The sequence below is a fragment of the Lepus europaeus genome, chromosome 15, assembly GCF_033115175.1.
Source record: "Lepus europaeus isolate LE1 chromosome 15, mLepTim1.pri, whole genome shotgun sequence".
NCBI classification, from domain to species: Eukaryota; Metazoa; Chordata; class Mammalia; order Lagomorpha; family Leporidae; genus Lepus; species Lepus europaeus.
The window spans coordinates 89,508,197-89,533,755 of NC_084841.1; the positions used below are offsets into that span (position 1 = coordinate 89,508,197).

General features: G+C 37.3%; 1 protein-coding gene across 8 annotated transcripts in view; it reads right to left on the reverse strand.

Annotated features, from left to right (window-relative positions):
- The window catches only part of XRCC4 (X-ray repair cross complementing 4), a 338,412-nt gene that overhangs the window by 269,667 nt on the left and 43,186 nt on the right, over positions 1-25,559 (reverse strand). For all 8 annotated transcript variants that reach the window (XM_062212455.1, XM_062212454.1, XM_062212451.1 and 5 more), the window contains exon 3: positions 22,517-22,692. In XM_062212455.1, coding sequence (XP_062068439.1) covers positions 22,517-22,692 — 176 coding nt within the window. The remainder of the gene's footprint in view (positions 1-22,516; positions 22,693-25,559) is intronic.

Consider the following 25,559-nt stretch of genomic DNA (forward strand, 5'->3'; position numbering starts at 1 on the left):
AAATACAAAAGTATGAAACATTAGAATTAAGGTAATAATGTAACACACGCAATTTGAATTAAGCCATTTGAAGAACGCTTGCAAAATCTAATAGAAAAAAAAAGCTCTGTGAATAGCAAAATACCATGTACAGATGAGATTTCTCTCACATTTCAAGATCCATTGAAAAGAAACAGAAATGGATTTATTCAAATACATGCAGAGCTAAAGTAGCTATTAAGAAGTGAAACTGTTGAGAAATAAACTGTTGATTTAATATCAACAGGTCAATGATACGATCTAATCATTAAAGCAAGACTATATTCCTATATTCTGACTTAATAATAAAGGTCTTTAGTACTATTCATTGTACAATCTTAGAAAAATAATATGTAAATTCTTTTTTTGCTTGTAGATGTTTAAGTTCTTACAACTTGTTAACCACTCTGCTACAAAAGAGTATCTTTTCATCTGGAGTACATTTGAGAACAATCTTTCTATTATTTTCTTATATATTTGTTAAAACCTTATTATTATCATTATAGGAGATGTGCTAAGTAAATCATTACGGGAAAAGCTGAACTGAAGGCAAGCATCTCACACAGTGCATTACATAAAGAGGACGTTTAGTAAGTATTTCTTAGATGTCAAATCCAAGTCACAAACTCGTCACTGCAGTGTCTCCCTCTGGATCACAGAAGTAAACACAGAGTGCTGGAACAGTGCTCCATGAAGTTCCTGCCAGAGCTCCAGGTGGTAAAAGGGAGGAAATCTGTGTTAATCCAACTCCCCTTTCACAAACAATTTAATTCAGGCTCAAAAGCTAAACACGAAAGGTTCAAGGTCAAAGCAAGTTATTAGCCTCATCGTAAAACGTAAAATTATCTTAAAAGTAAAAAGGAAGAAACTACAAACAAGCCTAAGATGGGGGCCTCAATCTATGGTGCAGTGGCTTGAACCACTGCCTACAGCAACCGCATCCCATACAGGGGCCTGTTGAGTCCCGGCTGCTCTACTTTCAATCCAGCTATCTGCTAATGTACCTGAGGAAGCTGTGGAAGATGGCCCTATTCCTTGGGGCCCCCATACCCACGTGGGAAACCCGTACGACACTCCTGGTTCCTGGCTTCAGTCTGAACCAGCCATGGCTATTGCAGCCATTTAGGGAGTGAACCAGAAGATCAAAGATCTCTCTCTCTCTCTCTCTCTTTACCTCTCTCTCTGTAACTATGCATTTTAAACAAATAAATACATCTTTAAAAATAAATAAATTGCTTTTAAAAACAATGACTAAGATGAACAGAAAAACCACCATAATACCAGTTTTACTGAGCATATACTGTGCATCTAGTACAATGCTAAACTGTCTTACAAACTCACTCCAAACTCCTATGTACCACATTATATAGGTAGTAATTATCTATATCTTTTATCTTAGTTTTTATTGACAAAATTAAGTATGTTTATCTTATGCAAAATTTTTTAAAATACATATATATAGTGAACTGGCTAAAAGAAGTAAATTAACATACACATTGCCTGATATCATAATCATTTTTTGTTTTAAGAACACTTAAAATAGACTCTTTTTGTGATTTACAGGAATCAATACATATTATTAACTCTGGTCACCAAGTTATATAATAGATCTCTTGAACTTTTTCTAATTGAAATGTTGTATCTGGTGACCAACATCTCTACACACCCCTCCCCACCCTGCTCTTGGTAACCACCATTCTATGCTCTGCTTCTATGAGTTGGACATTTTTAGATTTCACATATAAAAGAGACAATGCTGATTTTGTCTTTCTGAGCCTGGCCTATTTCACCTAACATAACGTATTCCAGGTTCATCCACGCTGTCATAGATAACAGGATTTCCTTCTTTTTAAAGAGTGAATACTACTCCATCGTGAACGTGTGTATCACCTTTCTTTATAGTTTTATCTGTAGATGGATATTTATGTTGATTCTCTCTATGCTTTTTGCAAATGATGAAGGTGAGGTTAATAAATCTCAAGAAAGTTGTCAAAGGACACCAAGTATAATTTGTAGCTAATATTCAATATCAGGAATTTTTGGCTATAATATATCAGGAATATCAGCATTAGTTGGCTATAAAATCAATACAAAGAACCCTGTGTTTAATATCCTGTCTTGCAGCACATGTCTTTGATACTCTGTTTATTTCATAGTCATGATAGAATTAAGCTCTTTAGATTTTTTACTATGGTCAAAACTACATAGAAAAATAATTATCTTAAATTCAGGTTTGCGGACTTAGAATAATGGAAACATAGGAATAAGAAAAATAGTGTAAAACATCAACCCCGACTGTCACGTTCTAGAACTACACTTTTTAATAAAGGACAGTACAAACAGAAGGGATACTAATCCTTATTAAGTATGTCCTGTGCTGGACACGCACTGTGCTGGATACTGGGAAGACAATGATTAACAACAGGGTTCAAGCTGTTGCTACCGTGGAATTTCAGGAAGGTCACAGGGAGATGAAGTGTGATGATGTCTTCCCTTTCACAAGAATTTTTACCGCGAATGAGAAGATTTTTTGGAGAAATCCATTTTCTCCAATGGAGACACTCATTTTAATAATGTGAAACCTAAAGGACTTTCCTAATAACGACCGCAAAGTCAAACAGCCCCAGGGAAAGGTAACTATGAGATCACACAAACCATCTATCTGCCAATACATGACCTGGGATTATTACTTGTTTTTCCGCTGACTTTTCCAATTCAGTTTGAAATAGGTCAGAGAAAGTCCTCTTGCCAGATTGTTTAGTCTCACAAATCTCACCATTAGATACTTTTTCCTAAAGTTCAGCCTAACTGGCCCTTTGCTTACTTTCGTTTCATAAAACTCTTTTAAGTGTCAATACCAGCTGCTTACTTTCCCCTGGAAATTTTCCACTTCTCCAATACAGGCATGACTTTAATTAGGCAAGTCATAAACTAGGACAGCAGAAGAACCGATTCTAAAGAACTAGGTCAGTGCACCAATCTCTCCAGAAGCGTAAAGTCCAACAATATAAACATACTACAGTAGAAATACAGGAAAAGTCATGAGACGTAAGGGACTGCAAAGATCAGAGGCTAACCCAGAACTCTGATTCAAGACATGGCCAGGTCATTCCCACAGGACCAACCCTGTCATGATAGCAATTTTAAATTCTGGACAAAGTAATAAAAACAAACAAAAAAAAGAATACACTGGAAAGTGAACAAAAGCAGGCTGATTCTGAAGAAAAGGTGAATAACACTGAATAAGATACTAATTTTTATAGGTTTTAAGCTGAGGGAGGGCTTCAAACCTTGCCATACAGAGCAGCTAAAATTTAACAGAAATTATAATTTTACACTCTTGAAGAATCAGGAAAGATCTCCCAGGGAGATCACAGCACTTGGAAAGTGAGGGAGAGAATACAATAAGAGAAGGCCATTTCTAAATTCTAGGGATAAACTTTAAACCTCTTACTAAACTCACAGCCCAGTACAGACGCCAACCAGCACTGCTAAGGCTAAAAGAACTGGCCAGAACCTTCAGCTAACACCTACCACATGGGAAACGGGACAGAAGTTGGAGGACAGCCAAGACAACTGACTTCAAAAACAGACCGAAAAATAAATAAATAAATAAAATAACAAAACTCATCCAATGAGTCTAAGAGAATCCATTCTCTATACACATCATTCGCAACGTCCAATATACAAACTAAAAGCTTTCAACAAATTAAGAAACAACATACACTGCAAAGAAAACACAATCAATGGCAACCAATGTGTGTTAGTGCAGATGCTGGAATCATCAGACAAGAATTCTCAATCAGCTATTATGACTACGATCAAAGACTAGAAGTAAAAGATGGTAACCAATGAAAAGATGGAAAATCTCAAGGGAAAAATAAAAGCTGTAAATAATAACCGAATGAAAACATCAGAAATAAAAAAATAGTACAAAGATTTTTTAAAAAATTTATTAGATTGAAATAAAAGAAAAGACACAGAACTTCAAGAAAGGTCAGTATAATTACGCAATTTGAAGCACAAAGAGAAAAAGAATTTAAAAAGCCTCAGGAAAAAAAGAAAAAATGTGAGGTAGAAACACATTTCAAAGATAATAGGTAAAGATTTCCTAATTTTGGTGAAAGACATAAACTTACAGATTCCGGAAGCTCAGCCAGCCCGGCAAAAAAGAACTTGTTCAAAGTCCACACCCAAGCATTCCACAGTCAGATTTGTTGAAAACCAAAGAAAGAGAACATATTAAAAGCAGCCAGGAAGCAACCATATATCAAAGAAAAAAAAAAAAAGATGAGAAAACAGGAAACCAACACATTGGAAATACTGAAACTTGAACAAGCAAGAAACTACATTCCAGGATCACTAAGTCATTCAGTAAAAACAACCTTCAAAACTGAAATTAATATAAAGGTATTTTAAAAATTATAAACTAAAGGAATTCATTGCCAGCAAACCAGCATTACAAGAAATGGTGCACAAACCTCTACAGACTGGAAGGCCCATAATATTATGCAAAATTTTTTCTTTTAGCAGCCAAATTTCTTTTTAGTTAAGAGAAAAAGTATATCAGAGTGTATGAACTTGTGATAGAAAGTAAAGAATTTTTTAAAACAGTTCAGGTAGCTGGTTTATGACATACTTGTACATTTTTATTTAATTTATAAGTAAATGGACTTTGTTCTACCTACATATTTTCAGTATAAAGATAGAATACAAATTGCAAAGCAGGAAGACAAATTATCTGTGCTTGCAGATGACATGATTCTATCTATCTATCTATCTGGACCAAAAATCTACACTAAGACACCACTGGAACTCATAAGAGTTTGGTAAAGTTGCAGGATACAAAATCAACACACAAAAATAAACAGCCTTTGTACACACAAACAATGCTATACGTGAGAAAGAACTTCTAAGTTCAGTACCATTCACAATAGCTACAAAACATTTAAGTATTTAGAATAAATTTAACCAAGGATTTTTAATATCTCTACAATGAAAATTAAAAAACAATAAAGAAAAAAAAGAGAAGACAATACAAAAAAAGAACAAAACCTCCATGTTCATGGTTTGGAAGAATTAATATCATCAAAATGTCAATACTACCCAAAGCAATTTACAGATTCAATGCAATCTCAAATACCAAGGACATTCTATTCAGATCAAGAAAAAGCAATGCCAAAATTCAAGAAACCTCAAATAGAAATACAAGAGACCTAGAACAGCTAAAGCAATCTTAAAAAACAAAAAGACTAAGGCCTCATAATAGCAGATTAAAAAACACACTACACACAAGGCAGTCATAATCAAAACAGCCTAGTACTGGTACAGAAATAGACATGTAAACCAATGAAACAGAATAAAAATCCCAGAAATAAATCCATGCAGCTCCAACCAACTAATCTTTGACAAACAAGCTAAAATCAACCCCTGGAGAAAGGATGATCTCTTCAACAAATGGTGTTGGGGAAAGTCGATCTATGCATTCAGAACTACGAAACAAGATACCAAAAATCAACTCAAAACAGATGAGGGATTGAACTCTATGACCTAATATCATCAAATGACTAGAGGAAAACATCAGGGAAACTTTACAAGACACTGGCATACGCAAATACTTCTTGGAAAAGACCCCAGAAGCACAGGCATTCACAGGAAAAAAATACATCAAGCTAAGAAGCTTCTGCACTGCAAAGGAAACACTCAACAAATTGAACAGGCAACTGATAGAAAGGGAGAAAATATCTGCAAACCATGCAACTGATAAAGGATTATGACTCAGGATATATAAAAAACTCAAAAAAGTCAACAACAACAAAACAAACCGTCCAGTCAAGAAATGAGCAAATGACGTGAACAAGCATTTTACAAAGGATGAAATACAAATGGCAAAAATTCATAAAAAAAAATGTTCAGGATCACTAGCCATAAGGGATATGCAAATAAAAACCATAAAACCACAATGAGGTTTCACCTCACGTCAATTAGAATGGCTATCATCCAAAAATCAAAAAAACAATAAATGCTGGCAAGGATGTGGGAAAATGGTAGCCTAATATACAGTTTGTCAGAATGCAAATTGATATAAAATGATTATCTAAAATAGTACAAGATTCCTCAGAAAGCTAAAAACAGATCTACCTGATTACCCTGCCATTCCACTCCTGGGAATTTACCCCAACAAAATGAAATTAACATATGAAAGAATTACATGTACCTTCATGTATATTGCAGATCAATTCACAATAGCTAAGATATGGAATCAACCCAGATTGTGGAGACCAAGGAGGTTGAATACCTGAGAAGCTTAAAGGACACTTCAGGGAATGGGAGCAAAATCCCCCATCATGTAGTAGTCTGAGAATGTGTCTTGGCCGAATAATGCGACCACACTTTTCGTGCAGCTGCAGGCTATATCTGTTCTTGAAGGCAAATATGTTGGTCACCTTTTTAATACATATAGTTCCTTTAGATTATATGAAACATGAATATTATCTCCTTTAAGGAAAAATATATTTCACTGAATTAATCTTATTCTTCCAGTACTAACCCCCTGAGAAAAGAAGCATGCTGTGACTGTGCAAGTATAAAAGTCCTTGTAAAACTAATAAAATTTGGCAATTGCTCTGACAGTAATCCTTGCCCAGCTTTCGACTCGCAGTTCCAAACCTCGCTGGAAAACAGCACACCAGATGTCCACCAACTGATAACTGGACAAAAAAATTGTGGTATATATACACTATGGAAAGCTATTCAGCCATAAAAAAAGAATGAAATCCTGTCATTTGCAACAAAATGTATGCTACTGGAAATCATGCTTAATGACATGAGCCAATCCCCAAAAGACAAATATTGTATGTTTTCTCTGATATGTAGTAGTTAATATAGAATACAAAAAACTGTATAGTAATGAAACAGACATTCTGTGATTTGATTGCTGTTTTTAGCCTCTGGTTATACTTCTGTGGAACTGTTGTCTTTATATTTGTTTATTTGTTGAATATTATGGTTTGGGGTGCCTTAAGCATGTGATAACAGACTAGGATTTATCCTAGTGATTGACAGCTGGTTTAGTACAAGAAAATCAATAAGTAAGATAGACAGAATCAAAGATAAAAATCATATAATCATCTGAACAGTTGCAAAAAATCATTTGAAAACATTCAAATTCCATTTACGTTATAAAAATATTGAACAGAGTACAGACGGAACATGCCTCAACACAATAAAAACTATGTGTGACTACACCACAGCCAGTATTATATTGAATGATGGAAAAATTAGAGCATTTTCACTCAGATCTGGAACAGTTGAGGATTTCCACTCTCAATGCTCTTATTGAATAGAAGTTTCACCCAAAGCTGTCTTTTTGTACCTGGCATATTTCACTTAACAAAATGATCTTGAATTCTATCTTTTGTCGCAAGTATCAGAATTTTATCCCTTTCTAGAGTTGAGTACTATTCCATTATGTATTCATTGTGTGGCACTCTATTCTGTCCCATTGTTCTACATGTCTATTTTCATGCTGTTTTGGTTACAATAGCTCTGTAGTAGGTCTTATAATTTGCTATGGTGAGGCTTCCATATTTCTTCTTTTTTTTCAAGAACACTTTGGCACCTTGAATTTTAGGAATTTTTTTTTTTCTAATTCTGTGAAGGATGCCATAAGAATCTTGATGGGGACTGCATTTAATCTGCAAATTGCTTTGGGGTACTGGACATTTTAATAATATACATTCTTCCAATCCAGGAACATGAAACACCTTCCTATTTTTGTGTGGGTATTTTCATTTTCTTCCATCAGTGTTTTCCAATTATTGTTGCACAGGTCTTGTACATTTTTGGTTATCCAAAGGTGATAGAATTTCCTTTGACGATCTTTCTAATATATTGTTGGATTTGGTTTGTTACTATTTTTTTGAGAATTTATATCAAAGTTAAAAAAGAATATTGGTCTCTAGTTAAATTTGTTTTTTATTGTATCCTGTCTGGTTTTGGAATCAAAGAAAGTGACCTGAAAGAATGAGTTTGGAAAGGTTCTGTGGCTTTTCCAGTTTTTTAGAATAGTTTCAGTATTGGTGTTAGTTCTTACTTAAAAGTTTGGTAGAATGCCACAGTGAAGCCATTTGGTCCTAGGCTTTCCTTTGACGGAAAACTTGATTACTGACTCCATCTCATTATTCAACACATGGCGACCCTCAGTGTATATGCCATTCAGACAAATCATCAATAAAGAAATGTCGGTTAAACTATAGACCAAATGGACCTACCAGACATTTCCATACAGTCCATCACACAGCTTCTCTAGCATAGACCTCACATTAGGCCACAAAGCTATCTCAACAAATACAAAAAAATTGAACCACGGTGGAAATAAACAACAAAAGAAACTCTATAGAAGCTACAAAATATATGGTAAGTGAACATTCAGCATGTTCATGAATGAACAGTGGCTTATTGAAAAAGTCAAAATGGGAAATCTTTTAATTCCTTACAAATCGTAGATGTGTAAACACGGCATATCAAATCTTTGGGAATTCAGAAAACACAGTATTAAGAGGGATGTTTATAGCAATCAGTGTCCACATAAAAAAGAAAATCAAGTAAAGAACAATCCATCTGAAAGAACTAGAATAACAGGAACAAACTAAACTCAATTACTTAAAGAAAATCATCTATAATTATCAGAGAAGGGAATAGTGAAATGGAATCCAAAATTAATATAAAATGTCATATCAATGAAACAGTAACCTTTGGAAAAAGTAAAATTGATAAACCTTTAACTATACTAATCAAAAATAAGATATGATCAAGTCAATGATGAACAAGGAAATATTACAAATGATGCCACAAAGGATCATTAGGAAATATTGTCAATTAGTACATGTCAAAAAAATGGGAAAACCTAGAACAGATGGAAAAAATTAGAGATATCTATAATTTATATGATGAAAATACAAAAAACCTGAACAGGTCAATGAGTCTGAATTAATAGTCAGGTCTCCCAACAAAGAAAAACCTGGGACCAGAAGGTTTCACTATCAAATCTCCGAAACTTTTAAGGAAGTACTAGCATCAATTCTTCTGGAACAATTAATTCCAGGAAATTGAAAGGCAGGAAGCCTTCTAAATTAATTCCATGAGGCCAGAATTACCTTGATTCTAAAATTGGAAAGGACATAAATCAAAGAGGAAACCATAAATCAATATCCTTGATGAACATGGATGCAAAAATTTTTAAAAAACTACTAGCAAATGGATTCTGACAACACATCAGAAAGATCACTTACAAATCAGTAAGAATTTCTCAGGGATACAGAGATCATTCAATATATGCAAAACAATAAATGTAACACATCACATCAGCCTAGCATAGGACTAAAATCATATGATCATCTCAACAGACACAATAAAGGCATCTGTTAAAATCCAACATCCATTCATGATTAAAAAAAAAACCCCTAAAGAACTTAGTTATGGAAGGTAAATACTTCAACATAATAAAGGCTGTATATAACAAACCTACAGTCAAAATCATTTTGAATGAGGAAAAGCTGAACATATTTCCATTAAGATCTTGAAACAGATGAAGGTGTCTATGTTTAATACTCTTATATATTATTCTACTAGACATTTCAGCCAGAGCTGCTAGGCAAGAGAACAAAATAAAAGACATAAAAATGTGAATGTAGAAGGAGAGTCAAGTTACCACTGTTTGCAGATTACATTATTCTTCAAATAGTTAGAAGCCTGAAGACTCCACCCAAGAGATTATTGGAACTGAAAAATCAGTAAAGTTGTAAGATACAAAAAAAAAAAAATCTGTCATTTTTGTACATCAAGGACAAATTCACTGAGAAAAAATTATAGGGAGCAATCAAAATTCACCAGATACAAACAAACCAAACAAAAACCTTGGGACAGAAAATAACCAAGGATGTTAAAGACCTCTACAATGAAAATCAGAAAACACTGATGAAGAAATTAAAGAGGACACAAAAGATGGAAATTCACCCCACTCATGTAAGGACAAAAGCATAAAAATGGGCATGTAACTAGGATTCATGCAACTACAAGACTTGGGAAATACAGATTTTTCTTTTTATTTATCAAAAAATACAAAGGAAGTAAAAAATTCTAACAAAACAACAACCATTCCAGTTAAGAAATGGGCAAATGATTGGAAATGACCAACAAAACATGAAAAAAATGTTCATTAACACCAGCTATCAGGGAAATGCAAATAAAAAGCACAATGAGGTGTCATGTCATTCCAGTCTAAATGGCTGTTATCAAAATGACAAAAAGTAACAAATCCTGGTGATGATATGAAGAAAAGAAATCCCTTATTCACTGCTGGTAGAAATGCAAATGAGTATAGCCATTATGGAGAACAGTATAGAAATTCCAAGAAAACCTAAAATTAGATCAGCCACCTGACCCAGCTACTTCACTTCCAGATATATATATCAGGGGGAAATGAAATCAGCGTATGAAAGAGATACTTGTACTCAAGTCACCATTTTTTGCAGCACTGCACACAATAGCCACAATATGAGTCAACCTAAGTAACACGTAAATAGATAAGCAGATTAAGAACATGCAGCATACATTTCATACTGAAACATGCAACCACAAAAATGAATGAAATCCCGAAATTTACAGCAAAATCAATGGAACTAGAGATCATTATGTTATATAAAATAAGAAAAACTATATGTTCAATCTCATTCTGGATTCACAAATAAGTCAATCCCCACTTCCAATATAGTGATGAGGAGGGGTTGGAAAGAGAAGGAGTAGGAAGGACAAAGGGAGGCTGAATAATGGGCATCAATGTACAATCAGAAAGAACAAAGATTATTGGCATTCCACAGTGCAATGATCTGGACACTGGAGTTGACAGTAATGCAATCTTTATAAAGAACTGGAAGAGAGGCGTTGGTAGGTTCCATATGTAATAAAATGATAAAGAAATGGAAAGGCTAGTTGTCTGGTTTGATAAGTGAATACTAGGCATATGTTTGCAAATATCACACCATTACCCAATACAATTATACAAGTATTATATGTTCATCAAAAATATTTTAGAAGATTTTTTTAAAAGAAAATGGGTGAGCATTTCACATGGTATCTACGATACCACATCCCGTATTGGAATGTTGGGTTTCAGTCACACCTCTACAGCTGATTCCAATTTCCTGCTGATGGTGTGCATCCTGGGAGGTAGCAGGTGATGGCTCAAGTAGCTTGGCTTCTTGCTTCCTGACACCCATATGAGAGACCCAGAATGGGTTCTGGCTTCTACCTCCAGCCTGGTCCAGCTCCAACTGTTCTGTGCATCAGGGAAGTAAATCAGCAGATGGGAACTCTCTCAATATCTTCCCCCAACCCCCGATGTGAACACTGAGAGGTGACTCTAATTTGAGCAGTATTTTTATAGTTCCTCCTGTAAACTGCCTAAATTCGGTATTTTCTGTACAGATAGTCACACTATACTGCATCCCCTCCAATCTCATCAACCAAAACATCCCAGTTAGAGCAATTATTAAATTACATGAGTAATTTAACATGAGTGAAGCCTTCTGTTAGACCTTCATATACAAAATATGAATTTTAATGTCAATTTAATTAGCAACAACTTTATACATTTTTCCTACTAATATAGAATTATGTGTCGTCATCACCAACATCAAAGATCAGATAGTCCTAAAATGTTTTAAATATTTATTTATTTATTTGAAAGGTAGAGTTATAAGGACAGAGGTAGATAGAGGGAGAGGGGGAGGGGGAGAGGAAGAGGGAAACAGAGGGAGAGAGTCAGTCTTTCATCTTCTGGTTCACAATGGCCAGAGCTGTGCCAATTCGAAGCCAGAAGCCAGGAGCTTCTTCCAGGTTTTTCACATGGGTTCAGCGACCCAAGTATTTGGGCCATCTTCCAGTGCTTTCCAAGGACAATAGCCTGGGAATTGAACCAGTGCCCATATGGGATGTTGGCACTGCGGGCAGTGGCTTTATCTTCTATGCCACAGTGCCAGCCCCCTAAAATGTTTTACATGGGCTGACATTGTGCTGAAGGGGATTACCCGCAAATACCAGATCCTACATCAGAGCTGTTGGTTCAAGTTCTGACTGCTCCAAGTCAGATCCAGCCCCCAACTACTGTCCCTGGAAAGGCAGGTAATGATGGCCCAAGTATTTGGGCCCCTTATACACATGTGGGGAACCCAAACGGAGTTCCAGGCTTCTGGGTTCAGCCTGGCCCAGCCCCGGTTGTTGCAGCCATTTAGGGAGTGTGCTAGGGGATGCAATGTCTTTTTATTTCTCTCCCTCTGTCTCTATCACTCTGCCTTTCAAATAACATGAAATAAGGTAAAATAAAATAAATCTTTAAAATGTTTTAGATTCCAATGATTTTCTCAATTGGTGTGTATTTATAATTTTGGATGGTAATAAATGAAAATGTAATTTTGAGGGATGCATTTAAGAAGTATAACTTGGAAAGTGTTTACAAGGTGAAATAAATATAACAAAACCAGTTAACATGTCCATCATAGCACAGTTGCCTTTCTGTGTACATGTGGTAAGAACACATCAGGTCCACACTGCATAGATGCAGTATAGTATTGCTACCTACAGTTTCCATCATATACAGTAGATCTCCAGATCTTGTGTGTCTGATTCTTGACAGAATTTCATAATAAACATTTCCTTTAGATAAAAAAAGAAATGCATATTTAAGAAAACAAATAACTGAACATAATTCAATTAAACTGAGAACGAAGACTACAGGTCTTCATGATTTCAGAAATAGATTTTTCAAGACTAATTTAGGGGCTGGCACTATGGCACAGTGGATTAAAGCCTCAGCCTGTAGTGCCAGCATCCCTTATGGGCGCCAGTTCTAGTTTCAGATGCTCCACTTCTGATCCAGCTCTCTGCTGTGGCCAGGGAAAGCAGTAGAAGACGGCCCAACTTCTTGGGCCTCTACAGCCACGTGGAAGACCCAGAAGAATTTTCTGGCTTCAGATCAGCTCAGATCTGGCCAGTGCGGTCATTTGGGGAGTGAACCAATGGAATGGAAGACTTCTCTCTGGCTCTACCTCTCTCTGTAACTTTCAAATAAATAAAATATACCTTTAAAAAAAAGGATTAAGTAAAAAAATTGTTTCTTGCAGTAATTTAATCAGTATTATAAATGCAGGTAACCTAAAAAAATTCTGAAAAACTGAAACTTCCATTTGAAACTATCAAAGAAACAGAATCACCTTAAACGCTTTATCATTAACAGATTTAATTTCAAATGATGGTAACTTAATGACTATAATGGCTTTTCTTTTTCTTTTTTTAAAGATTTATTTATTTGAAAGGCAGAGATATAGAGAGAGTGGGACAGACAGAGACAGATCTTCCATCTTCTGATTCACTCCCCAGAAGGCTGCAACAGCCAGGGCTGGACCAGGCTGAAGCCAGGAACCAGGAACTCCATCTGGGTCTCCCACATGGATGGCAGGGGTCCAGGCACTTGGGCCATCTTCCACTGCTTTTCCAGGTGCATTAGCAGGGAGCTGGACCAAAATGGAGCAGCTGGGACGTGAATCAATGCCCATATGGGATGCAGGCATAGCAGGTGGTGGCTTTACCTGCTAAGCCACAACGCCCATCCCAGCTGGTTTTCTTAAAGCTAGACAGTTACAGGAAAACAGAAAGTCCAATGTAAACAATGAGAAGCATCACAACTACTTACTCAGGTGTTCAGATCATTCATTTCTGAGCATAAATGTCTTACGTGTATTGAAAGAACACGGTATCTAGAAGACTATGCCATCTGAACAGTGTTAGGAAGGCAAAAACGTTCTCAAATTCTAGAAGCTTCTGCAAGGGCAAAATTAGCAACTAATCTACAAGGGTACTTTAAAAAGTATGTAGAAAACAGAATTAAAACATGTTAATTTTGGTGCTAAAAATTTTAAAGACATGCAGAATTTATTCATGACATGAATTTCCCATCAATTCCTGGATTCAGCCTGGCCTGGCAGTACTACAGTCATGTGGGGACTGCATCAAGGGATGGAAAACATCATCTATCTATCTATGTATCTAGGTATCTCTCTCTCCCACCCCTCCCCTCTAGGGGATGAAGATCTTCTCTATCTCTGTTTCTCCCTCCCAAGAAGTCTTTCAAATAAACAAATGATTCTGTTAAAAAAAAAAAAAAAAAAGAACAGGAGGAAGAGGAGGAGGAGATGAGGAGGAGGAGGCCGATGACAACAAGACAAAGAAGAGAAGAACAGCAAAATGTAGAAGGGGAACTCTGTCTACTATCTCAGCCCTAAGTAGATAAGGTAGAGGCCCTCCCGCTCCTAGCGTGTGCTGTGGCCCTGGAAATTGTGGGCATATCCTTATCATCCATGTTTACCCTGCACTAGCACCCTCCTTGTCACCACCACACACACTCACCATGACCAAGCAAGCGTATTCCTGGAAGGAAGAGCAAAAGATCGTTCTTTAAATAGACAAAGATTTTAAAGATACCATTATCAATAATTGAATAACATGTAAATGGCCTAAAATCAAAAATTAAAACTGCCAGATTGGATTAAGAAAGACTCAACTATATACTTCTTTTAAAATTTTAAACATTAAAAAAAAGTTGAAAGCAAAAGGATAGGAAAAGATATATTACACTAATGCCGAACAAAGAAAAGCTGGAGTAGTACTAATGTCTAATAAAATAGAACTTAGATCAAGGAATATTTTAAAAAATCAGTCCTTTCATAATGATAAAATGGGTCAACTCATTAAAAGGATATGGCAAAGCTTAACGTTTTACAACTGATAACAAAGATTCAGAACACATGAAGGAATATCTGATATTACTTCACGGAAAAGTAAACAGTTACATGATTGCGGCTGCAGATTTAACACATTCTCATTTATTGGTAGAAGCAGGAAATACACAAGAACATAGAAAACTCAAATAACAGCATCGACCACCTTGATTTAATTAATCTTGAGTAGAACAGATATTTCTTTCCAGTGCACACAGAACCTGAAAGAGGCAGACCATATTTAGGGCCACAATCAAAATCGGGGTATGTTTAAAAGATTTCAGGTCATAGAAGGTTTTCCACAAGCAAAATTAGAGTATGTTTAAAAGATTTCAAGTCATAGAAGGTTTTCCAACAACATAGAACTAAATTAAAAACCACTGACAGAACGGTGTCTGAGACATCCAAAAACAAAATGAAAACTAAGCTACATTGCTGTAAAATGTAAGGATAAAAATGGAAACCAAAAGGAAACAGAAGATACTTTCAGAAACAAAACGTTCTAAACATTTGTGGAATCTAGCCTTAACCATGCTTGCAGGAAATTTAGAACCTAAAATGCCCACATGAGGGAAATAAAGAAGGTTTCAAGTTCACAACCTCCAAGTGACCCATGATACAAAATGTATAAGAATTGCATTTTGAAAAGTACATAATTGCTGAGTTATCAATGGGACACACAACTGAAGTGCTAGCCCTCAGCACCTTGACATTTGTTGTACGGAAGCCTGTCCAGTGCCCTGGCGGGCACTGAGCAGCATCCACTGGACAGCAGTAGCTTCCACAGAACAGAACAATTAAAACCATCTCCAGACATCGCTAAATGCCCCCACGCATGCCACATTTCCCCTAGTTGTGAAACACTGAACTACACAGAGTGATACATCTTGTATTGGTCAGAAAACCCCACATTAGGGACTGGCACGGTTGCACAGCAGCTTAAGGGGCTACGTGAGATGCCAGCACCCCTTCCCAAAGTGCCTGTAGAGTCCTGAAATCCAGCTTGCTGCTAGTGGCCTGGGAAAAGCAGAAGATGGCCCAAGCTTTAGTGCCCCTGCCACCCACATGGGAGCCAGAAGAAACTCCTGGCTTCCGCCTGGCCAAGCACTGGCCATCTCAGCCTTCTTGAGGAATGAAGCAATGGACAGAAGATCTCCCTGTCTGTCTCTGCTTCTCTCTCTGTAACTTTCAACTAAATAAATAAATCTTCTATTTAAAGAGTCCTGGCTATAGTGCTTCTGATCAAGCTTCCCGCTAATGTATCTGAGAAGGCAGCAGATGACGCCTCAAGTTCTTCAGCCCCTGTCACTCAAATAGATGGAGTTCCTGGCTCCTGGCATTAGTCTGGTCTTGCCCTGGCTCTTGCAGCCATTTGGGGAGTGCATCAGAGAATGGAAGATCTCCCCCCCCCCCCCGTGTGTGTGTGACTCTATCTTTCAAATACAATAAATAAATCTTCTACAAAATGTTTTAGAAAGACTCAACATTGTTGGGATGACAATTCAATAGATCCAATGCATTCTCAACCAAAATCCCAGTAGTCCTGTAGAAACTGACAAATTCTAGATCCCATTAAAATATCTGAAGGACAAAGAATATCCAAAGCAACTTAGAAAAGGAACAAAGTTGAAGGACTTAAAATATCTGATTCCAAGTCTTAATATAAGCCTAAGAAATCAAGACAATCTGAGGTTGGCAGAGAGATAAACCCATCAGTGGAGCAGCACAGAGTTCAACTGTAGATCCAAAGCTACATAGTTAATTAAATCTAAACAGAGAGCAAAGAGAATGCAGTGACAATCCAACAAACGGTGCCAGAATGATGAGCTACTTCCTACTTCTGTGCCCACGTTGCTTTATTCCTGAACACTCGCAGAGTAACAGACAATTATGATTTCACAACTGAGATATTTCCTAGATGAAAACATTGTTAAATCAAAGCACAGTGATATGAAAGAAGAAAAATGAGTCTGCAAACACAAAAGGGTATAATTTAAAATTAATAATTTTGTTTGTAAAGAAGTAATTATAAGTCTCTTCAGTGGCTTACCTAGAAAATAGTCTTTGCAAAAGATTTTTATTCAACTTATGTTACTGATTTAGTTTCCACGTACAAAACAGTAAGGAAATTGTAAAGCATTTAGTATAAAATGGCACTTGTACACAAATGCTTTTATCATCGAAATAAAGAATATTTTGGTTTCTTTTTCAGAGAATCAAACAAAAGGTTTGCAACCCAGACTCCCACAAACCTGAAAGTCATTATTGTTTTTGACAAAGTCTTTGGCAGAGCACCACAATAAATGCTACAATTCTGATATTTCATCTGGAAATGGCCCTTTGAATTCAGAGTCCTCCAAACCACAGGGACACATGGCAATAATATAGGATTCTAGACTGCTGTCTTTAAAAACAGTGCTGCCTGGTGTTTTTGGCTAACTTATTTTACCTCATTTTCATGCATCTGAGAAATGTAAGTTGAATAAATGTAAGAAGGCTGTTTGAACTGGAATGAATTTTCCACATAAATAAATAAATAAACACACAATAATTGCAACATATGTTGAGATACAGAGTAGCCAGTACATAGCTATGTGATGTGGCACTTTCAAACCAAAATACCACTGAAACAAATAATTGTAATGAAAGCATTGGAGAAATACCACTGCAACAGTAAACATGAGCCCTTCTGAAAGACAAATGCCTCATTCTTTGCTGAACGTCCAGAGACTGCTTAGCTACCCCTCAATACCCAACTTCCCCTCTAGCTACAGAAATGGAAAATTCTATGCGCAAGTCATGGCTGAAGGTACACATTTCAATGATTCCCTTGCAGCTAGATGAGGCCATGTGACTAAGGTCTGCACAATGGAGTCTGAGCAAAAGGGAAGGATGCAATTCAGATGTGATGGCCTTAAATGTAAAGACACACGTTCTTTTCTTTCTCTTAAACTGAGTCCTGCTGCCTAAAAGGTGAGCAAAATGAATGAGTCTAGAGAAGCCTTTGTACATCATGAGATTAAAACATAGCTACCGTTAAAAGTGAGAAAGCACCATGACCAAGGAAGCCTGAGTCTCCGACATCTAAAAGTCATCATGTACATCCAAGATGGCCCACGCGCCTGCTTACATGAGAGCAAAACGAACCTCCAGGGTTTTTAAGCAATCATATTTTCAGCCTAAATTGTATCCCAATCCAATATTTCATGGCAAGTGCATCCACGCACATAGAAATCATGTTTCATTTTCCTTGAGACCTCATGGCTATCCTTCAAGAGGGCTACTTTTAAAAATACACAACTGTTTGTTAGCTAACCTAGAATGAAATTACTTTAAATCTTTACAGACAAGAATTTAATCACAACTAAGTAAAATGATAAGCACAGGTTATTTTTATCAAAAGTCTTTTTTATTGTCCATGAATGAACATTTGTCTTAAAAAAGCAGAGTGAATAAGAGAGCAGAAAATAAACAGACAAAATAATAAGAGGGGCCAGCATTGTGGCCGGGAGGATTAACCCACTGCTTGTGACACCAGTGTCCCATATGGGAGAGCCAGTTCCAGTCTCTGTGGATTCAGTTCCAATCCAGCTGCCTGCTAACGCACCTGAGAAAGCAGCAGAAGATGGCTCAAGCACTTGGGACCACAGGAAACACCGACGGAGCTCCACATTCCTGGCTCCATACATTTTCCCAGCTGTGGGCATTTGGGCCACGTGGAGAGTGAAAACGTAGATGGTAGATCTCTGACACTCTGCCTTTCAAATAAACAAATCTTTCATAAAGCAGGAAGAATACATTATGAGGATGTGTTATTGGCATCACACAGTATAGACTGCACAATCAGTAGACTTGTACAGGTAGAGGGAAAACAGTGACATAAACCACGTGAATGCTTCCTGCATGAGTGACAGTACACTTGGTGGAGAAACAAGTCCCAAAACCTAGCACTAGACCACGCTGTTGGCCAGAGCCAGCTACTGCCAGCTGAAGAGCACCAAGGCAGGGAAGGCATATGGCTTCTTACGGCACAGAGAGACGGAGCTAGTGTCAAGCTGGGCACTCAACGTTAATTCAACATTGAGCAACGGAAATGAAAATGAGTAGGTTATTCATTCAAATTCCAACTGGAAAAATATATGAAATTTTGGGCATTTGGAGCACCACAGGAATCACATATTTTATGTGGACCTACTCCTCCTCCAAAAAATGAGTATAAACCTCGATAGATAAGTTATACATTAAAAACATTGCACCGCATTAGAAAGTGACAATTCTTCCACTCAAACAAAACATTTCAAAAGAAGGAATTCTTTTAATTTAAAAAAGCAGTGGTTATATCCTTTTTCTAAACAAAAAGGAACTGGAAAAGAGAATTTGGTCCATATTTAAACAATGCTTATATGGCAGGGATGTTAAAATGTTCAAATTGGGCAGTTATCTTTGACACACACGAGACCTATCACAGCTGTTGAACTAATGCCCAGACACCCCGAACCTCAGAGGAGCGAGTCTGACTGCAAGTGTGCTCCGAACACACGGAACGCACCCTTGGCTACACGACAGTAACTTCACGTTGGGAGCCAACAGAACTCTGCTTTCTGAGTCGAAATCTTCCTTCCGCCTTTTCCTTCCTCAGAGGTTGGGAGGTCATTCTGGCAACCATCAGATGTCTGTATCATCAAGCAGAGGATTGCAAACTCCTGTTCAATTTTTAGGTCTTCCAAGCACAATTAGTTTTAAAAAGCTCCTGCTATGTTTCCAATTGTCCACAGAGCTCTTGCCAGCAGATGAATTTACAAGATACGGCCACTCTGAAACCAGCACGCAGATCACATCTGGAGTGTGGGAAGATTCCCATGGCGCTTTGGCCAGAAAATTTGTGATTTTTCGGCTGCGTCCACAATGCTGACCATATCACTGAACGGGTTTACCTCATTTAAATACCCAAAACTATCTCTCCAGTAAGCTGTGCCAGGAATAAACTCCTCCTTGTCAAACTGCTCAAAGAGTAGTCTATGCTCCTTTGTTCCTAAATCTGTGTATATGAAACACATGAAATGTATAACTTAAATAAAATTTTAAAAAGACAAAGAAAAAAAGAATAGTCTTTCTTTTCTTATAATAGAATAAATGAATGAATGAATACAGAACCAGCTATCTAAACTTCAGTCTACGGCCTTAAGACATTCTTGGAACAAACACACTGTGCATGACTGGCAATCCTTAAGCTTGCTTCCATTTCCTGTGAAAACCTGTCCTGTCTCTGATAAAGCTCATCAGTTTCAAGTTGTTAAGAAGTCTTTCAGGATTACCATCGGTATTCGATACCAACACAGGCCGAGCCAACCATAAAAGACACCGTAACGGCTTGGAGTTCTTTCTTTACACAAATTGCAAACCCAGATGCAATGCCAGCCATGGCAAGAGCTCCAGCCGTAACCACCACAGGACCCAAACCCGACTTCACCAAGGCAAAGACATCATCAGGTAGGAGGGATGGGGAGAGGGAGACTCCCCATCCCTGTTAGTCAACAGATCCTAGGTTGTATGTGTTAGGAAACAGTAGGTCTGGTGTTCTGTTGCGTAGTAGGGTGACTACAGATAATGATAATGCAGCATGCATTATTTTAAAAAAGAAAAAGTTAGACAACATGATTTTTAAAGTTTTCACCATAAAGAAATGATAAGTGCTCATAGATTTCTTTACATTGATTTGAATGTTACATATTGAAACATCACATGGTACTCCATAAATCTGTACAATTTTTGCATGTCAATTAAAAATAAATAATGTGAAGAAAATGACAAATAAAGGAAATATTAACAATTTAAGATTAGAAATTATCCAGTAAAATCAACAAAGAATGAAAAAATTATAAAGGTTAAATGAACTATTATAAAAATAGGTGTACTTAATTAAAGCTGGTTACTTCTTCAAAAACATTGCTGCTCGGCAGTTATGCATGGGTTGGGACAGACTGTATATGGCACATCTCTGTACTTCCTTCCCACTCATTTTTCTGTAAGCCCAAAACTGCACAAAAATAAATTTATTCACTTTTAAAAATATTTAAAAAGTTTCAGTTTTCTGACAGGTACCTCAAAAACATGGAATTTATTATGCACCAATTTATACAAAATAGATGAAAACCAAGGGTTACTGCACAAACTAATGCTAGTCATTACACACAAAAGCTTGTTGAATGGGACATGGTATCACTCCCAATCTGACAACAATCGATGTCAAAATACTAGAGCAAACAGCAGTTCTGTAGGGTATAATGTCTAATCGATATTGGGCCCCAGGAAAGAATGCTTGTAATAAATTTTACAAAATTTTAGTAGCTACTTAAAACCTTCCTACTCCACTGATTTTAAATTAGCATTTTCAGGATCATGGTATATTGAAATTTACATAAATTGCTTGCTAATTAGAAAAAGTGCAAGTAGAATTAGAAATTACTAAAGCCACTCATTTGTATCATACTCTATCTGATAATCTGTAGTGGAAAATGAGAATTCTACACGTTTCTTGGAATATTTCTCTGACAAAATCTCTTTCATCATTCTGAAGAGGCAGTTTTCAAAGAATTTTTAGTTTAGCTCCAACACAAATTCTCAGTAACTTGGTGTTTGACGCAGCATTTAAGACGGCCACACCCTACAGTGGAGTACCTGGGTTTAATTCCTGGCTAAGAACTCTGGCCAGTAGCACTGCTGGCTCAAGTCAGGGGATCCTGTCACCCACACAGGAGTCCTGGGTTGAGTTCCCAGTCCAGCTTCAGTAATGGCCTCAGCCCAGATCAATCATCTTGAGCATTTGGGGAGTGAACCAGTGGATGTTACTGTACATGGTCTCTCCCTCTCTCTCTCTCTCTCTCTCTCTCTCTCTCAGACACACACACACACACACAAATTACTCTCAATATATCATTTTTCTGTAATCTTTATGTTGTAAAGATCTCCCTCTCTTTCTTATATTATAGCTCTCATGTGTGACTGATATGCCACTGTCAAAAACACAAACCATTCACTCTCTAATATCCAAACAAAAGCACGGCAGTCTTAAACAAATAAACCACCCACCTTAATCTGAATTGGTGCAGGAAGTGAACAGGATGAGCAGCAGATCTTGTCTGCAAAGCATATAAGCTTTGGAGAGCCTGGACTGAAATTCTTTCTTTCTACTTTAGTATTTCTAAGTGTGATGACATAAAGAACCTTTGATGCCTAATTATATTCTAGTATTTAAGTACACCATTTTATAATTCCAAATACAGTGTAATAAAGGAGAAAATAAGATGTAATTATTAAATATCCAAAGGTAAATATATTATTTCCTTTCTTAAAATTAGTATCTACCCAAACTTACATAAAAAAAAACTGTCACAGTGGCCTAATATTTCTGCTTCGATTTTGTTTGAAACTGTCCATCCGTGTAATCGGCAGGTAAACACTGTAAGCAGACATTCCCAATGGCGATTTTTCACAGTTCATTAATGTAAAGCACTTCATGACTTTAACTGGGACTCAGCTTCCACGCTGGAAACCAAGGACTCTTCAGTCTGCTGGGAACAACATGCTAACTACTTAAATACTAAACATAATTCCTTACTAGTGGTCTTCTTACCACTCACGACACCACGGAAAGTTTTACTTACTGAGACATCTTTCAGCTTTTTCTCAAAGGAGAAATGACAGGACTCTTCAGAAAAATTAAACTTGTATGCATCGGCTGATCCTGCTTCAGACACCAGGGCTTTCTTCAGTTCATCGACATACTTTTCTTTTTCCATGGCCATGTCATCAGCTTCCTGGGTAATCTCTGTTTCAGAAACTAATAGGAAACATTAGTTAGAAGTCTAAGTGAAAAACTGTCTAGCCAAAGAAACTATTTGCTTACCTGCTGTTACTAATTCATCACACATAACAGAAATTTAAACAAAACGCAAAATCAATTTACATACCACATGTTTGTTTTTAAGTCAAAGTTTAACTTTCAACTGAAATAACATATTTTTGATAAATGTACTAGTTTCAAACCTCATCTGAAAAGCAGGTTCCTGAGATTCTTTCTCGGTCCTCACATAAAATAACATAGGACATAAACTACCCCAGAAACTATTGTCCTACGTACCTGCTTATAAATCATGGCTGGGTAAAGCACTTCCTATAACAATTAATAAGGTATTTTTTATTTTATTTTATTTTATTTTATTTTATTTTATTTTTAACAGGCAGAGTGGACAGTGAGAGAGAGAGAGAGAGACAGAGAGAAAGGTCTTCCTTTGCCGTTGGTTCACCCTCCAATGGCCGCCACGGCCAGTGCACCGCGCTGATCCGAAGGCAGAAGCCATGTACTTCTCCTGGTCTCCCATGGGATGGAGGGCCCAAGCACTTGGGCCATCTTCCACTGCTTTCCCAGGTGCATTAGCAAGGAGCTGGATCAGAGGTAGAGCGGCAGGTACTTGAGCAAGTGCCCACATAGGATGTCTGCACTGCAGGCAGAGGCCTAACCTTCTAGGCCACAGCACCAGCCCTGTATTCTGTTTCTTCTGCTGATGTGTCCTCCTTCCCATCTGCTGCTTCTCATGCTTTGGAATGTTTAGCCCTGCTCTCCCCCCTCCCCACAGAGGGAAGGGTATGGGTAGAAGCAGTCTTAAGGGGAGCATACTTGGTCTTTCTTAGAGTTTTATGGGTTTTATCAGTTCTAGACAGTTTTGAGAGTTAATTTCTTAACTTAGTGTTTATAATTGAGGCAAAGCACTCAATTTTAAACTCCTACCCATACATAATAGAAGCTTAGGATTATGATCTTGGGGGATTTTTGTTCATTCATGGTCAGATTTTATGCTGTACCCCAAGTGAGGGAACAGTATCGTTAATATTATTTCATTATCAGCATAACTCTTCCAGGGTCTTTTCTTTACAGCGAGAGCTCCTTTTTTAACTCCTGAAGAAGTCTGGAGCCCTAACATTCCACCTTGGCTCAACCATTACACTCAGTCACACAGACATGCACTGAGTTCAGATACTACGTGAATCTACAGCTGAACCTAAGTTATTGCCAACCAGTTTGATTTTTTAATATCTCTTCAACCATGGCATCTGAAGTTTTCCCTTCCTTACATCAAAGGTGACAATGTTACCCGCTCATCTGTTTGCTTCCAAATGTACAGAAGTCCAAGTCTTACAGGTGGGTGTAGCAGCACAGGTTCTCAACCTGTAACATGCCGTATCAGACTGTCTGCGACTGAGTCTGGCAACTCTTCCAATCCATCTCCCCGCCAGTGCACCAGAGAGGCACCAGGTGATGACTCCACCAACAAGAGAAACCCAGGTGGAGTCTCCAGTTCCAGGCTTGGGCCTGGTCTATGCCTGCTGTTTGGGCATTTGGGGAGTGAACCAGCGCCTAGAAGAGCTCTCTCTCTTCGTCCCTGCCTCTGTCTTTCAAACAAAGAAGTAAATATTTTTCAAAAATCCTAAAATGACAAGATTTAATCTAACACTTGTTTGGAATGTATGTGCAGTTTGGTGATTTCCTCCGCCAACTTAGGCTATGACCATGTTGAAAGACCCATACGGTTCTGTACTCATATTTTTATACTTGTGGGTAGCATTTGCCTATTTTATTCATCACTTAAATATATAATTTTCATTTTGTATCACAGAAAACTGAGACTGAGAGACCAAGAAATGGTTTGAGATCATTGAGTTGTTGTGAAAAAACTGGGACTCAAGCCTCTCTGGTTGTCTGCGTTTGAGATGAGGCAGAGACTTGGGACAATGGCTGAATTATTTCCTGCCATGATTTTGAAAAACATGGGATACCAGGAAATCTTGATTAAAGAATTCCTACAAATACATCCTTACATCAGGATGGTTGCAGGTATCTGGAAGTCCCTTGAGAGAAAATGAGGATCTCAGAGTGACTGACCCTGGCCAGTTTATTATTATTATTATTATTATTATAAAGCTCTGATGATGAAATATGATTTTTGTCTGCAGTGGAACATTTGACGGAGGTAAAAATAAAAACATGTTATATTCCTACAGGATTTTACAGCTTCTAAAGTACTTCCACTATTTTCTGTCTCTAAAGCACATTCATGTTTAATATGATCATCACTATCAAACCTATGACCTTTCAAGCAAGCTAATAACCCTGCTCAAAGAACAAGAAGGCCAAGTACTTTCTAGATAATCTCATAATAATATATTTGCACTATATTTTGAATTTTTATTTATTTGCTTCCATTTTATTAGATAGGCAGAAAGAAAGAGGAGGAAAGAGATCTTCCATTCCCTGGTTCACTCCCAGATGCCCACAAAAACAATGCTGAAGGTGTGAGTGCAGAACTCATCCTGGTACCCCAGGTGGATGTCCGAACCAAATGCCTGAGCCATCACCCGCTGCCTCCCAGGTGCACACTAGCAGGAAGCTGGATCAGATGCCAAGGAATCAGCACTGAAGCCAGGGACTCCGATATGGGACGTAGCTGTCCCAAGTAGTGACTTAACCACTACACAAAATGCCTACCCCTGTACCGTTTAAAAAGTTACACATTAGTGCTCGCTTCGGCAGCACATATACTAAAAGTTACACATTATTTCACAGAGAAATGAGAAAAAAAATCTCTGGAAGTTTTCTTTAATTAAGCTACAGAGAAACTTAGAAGAAAACACAAAAGACGACTCAGTATC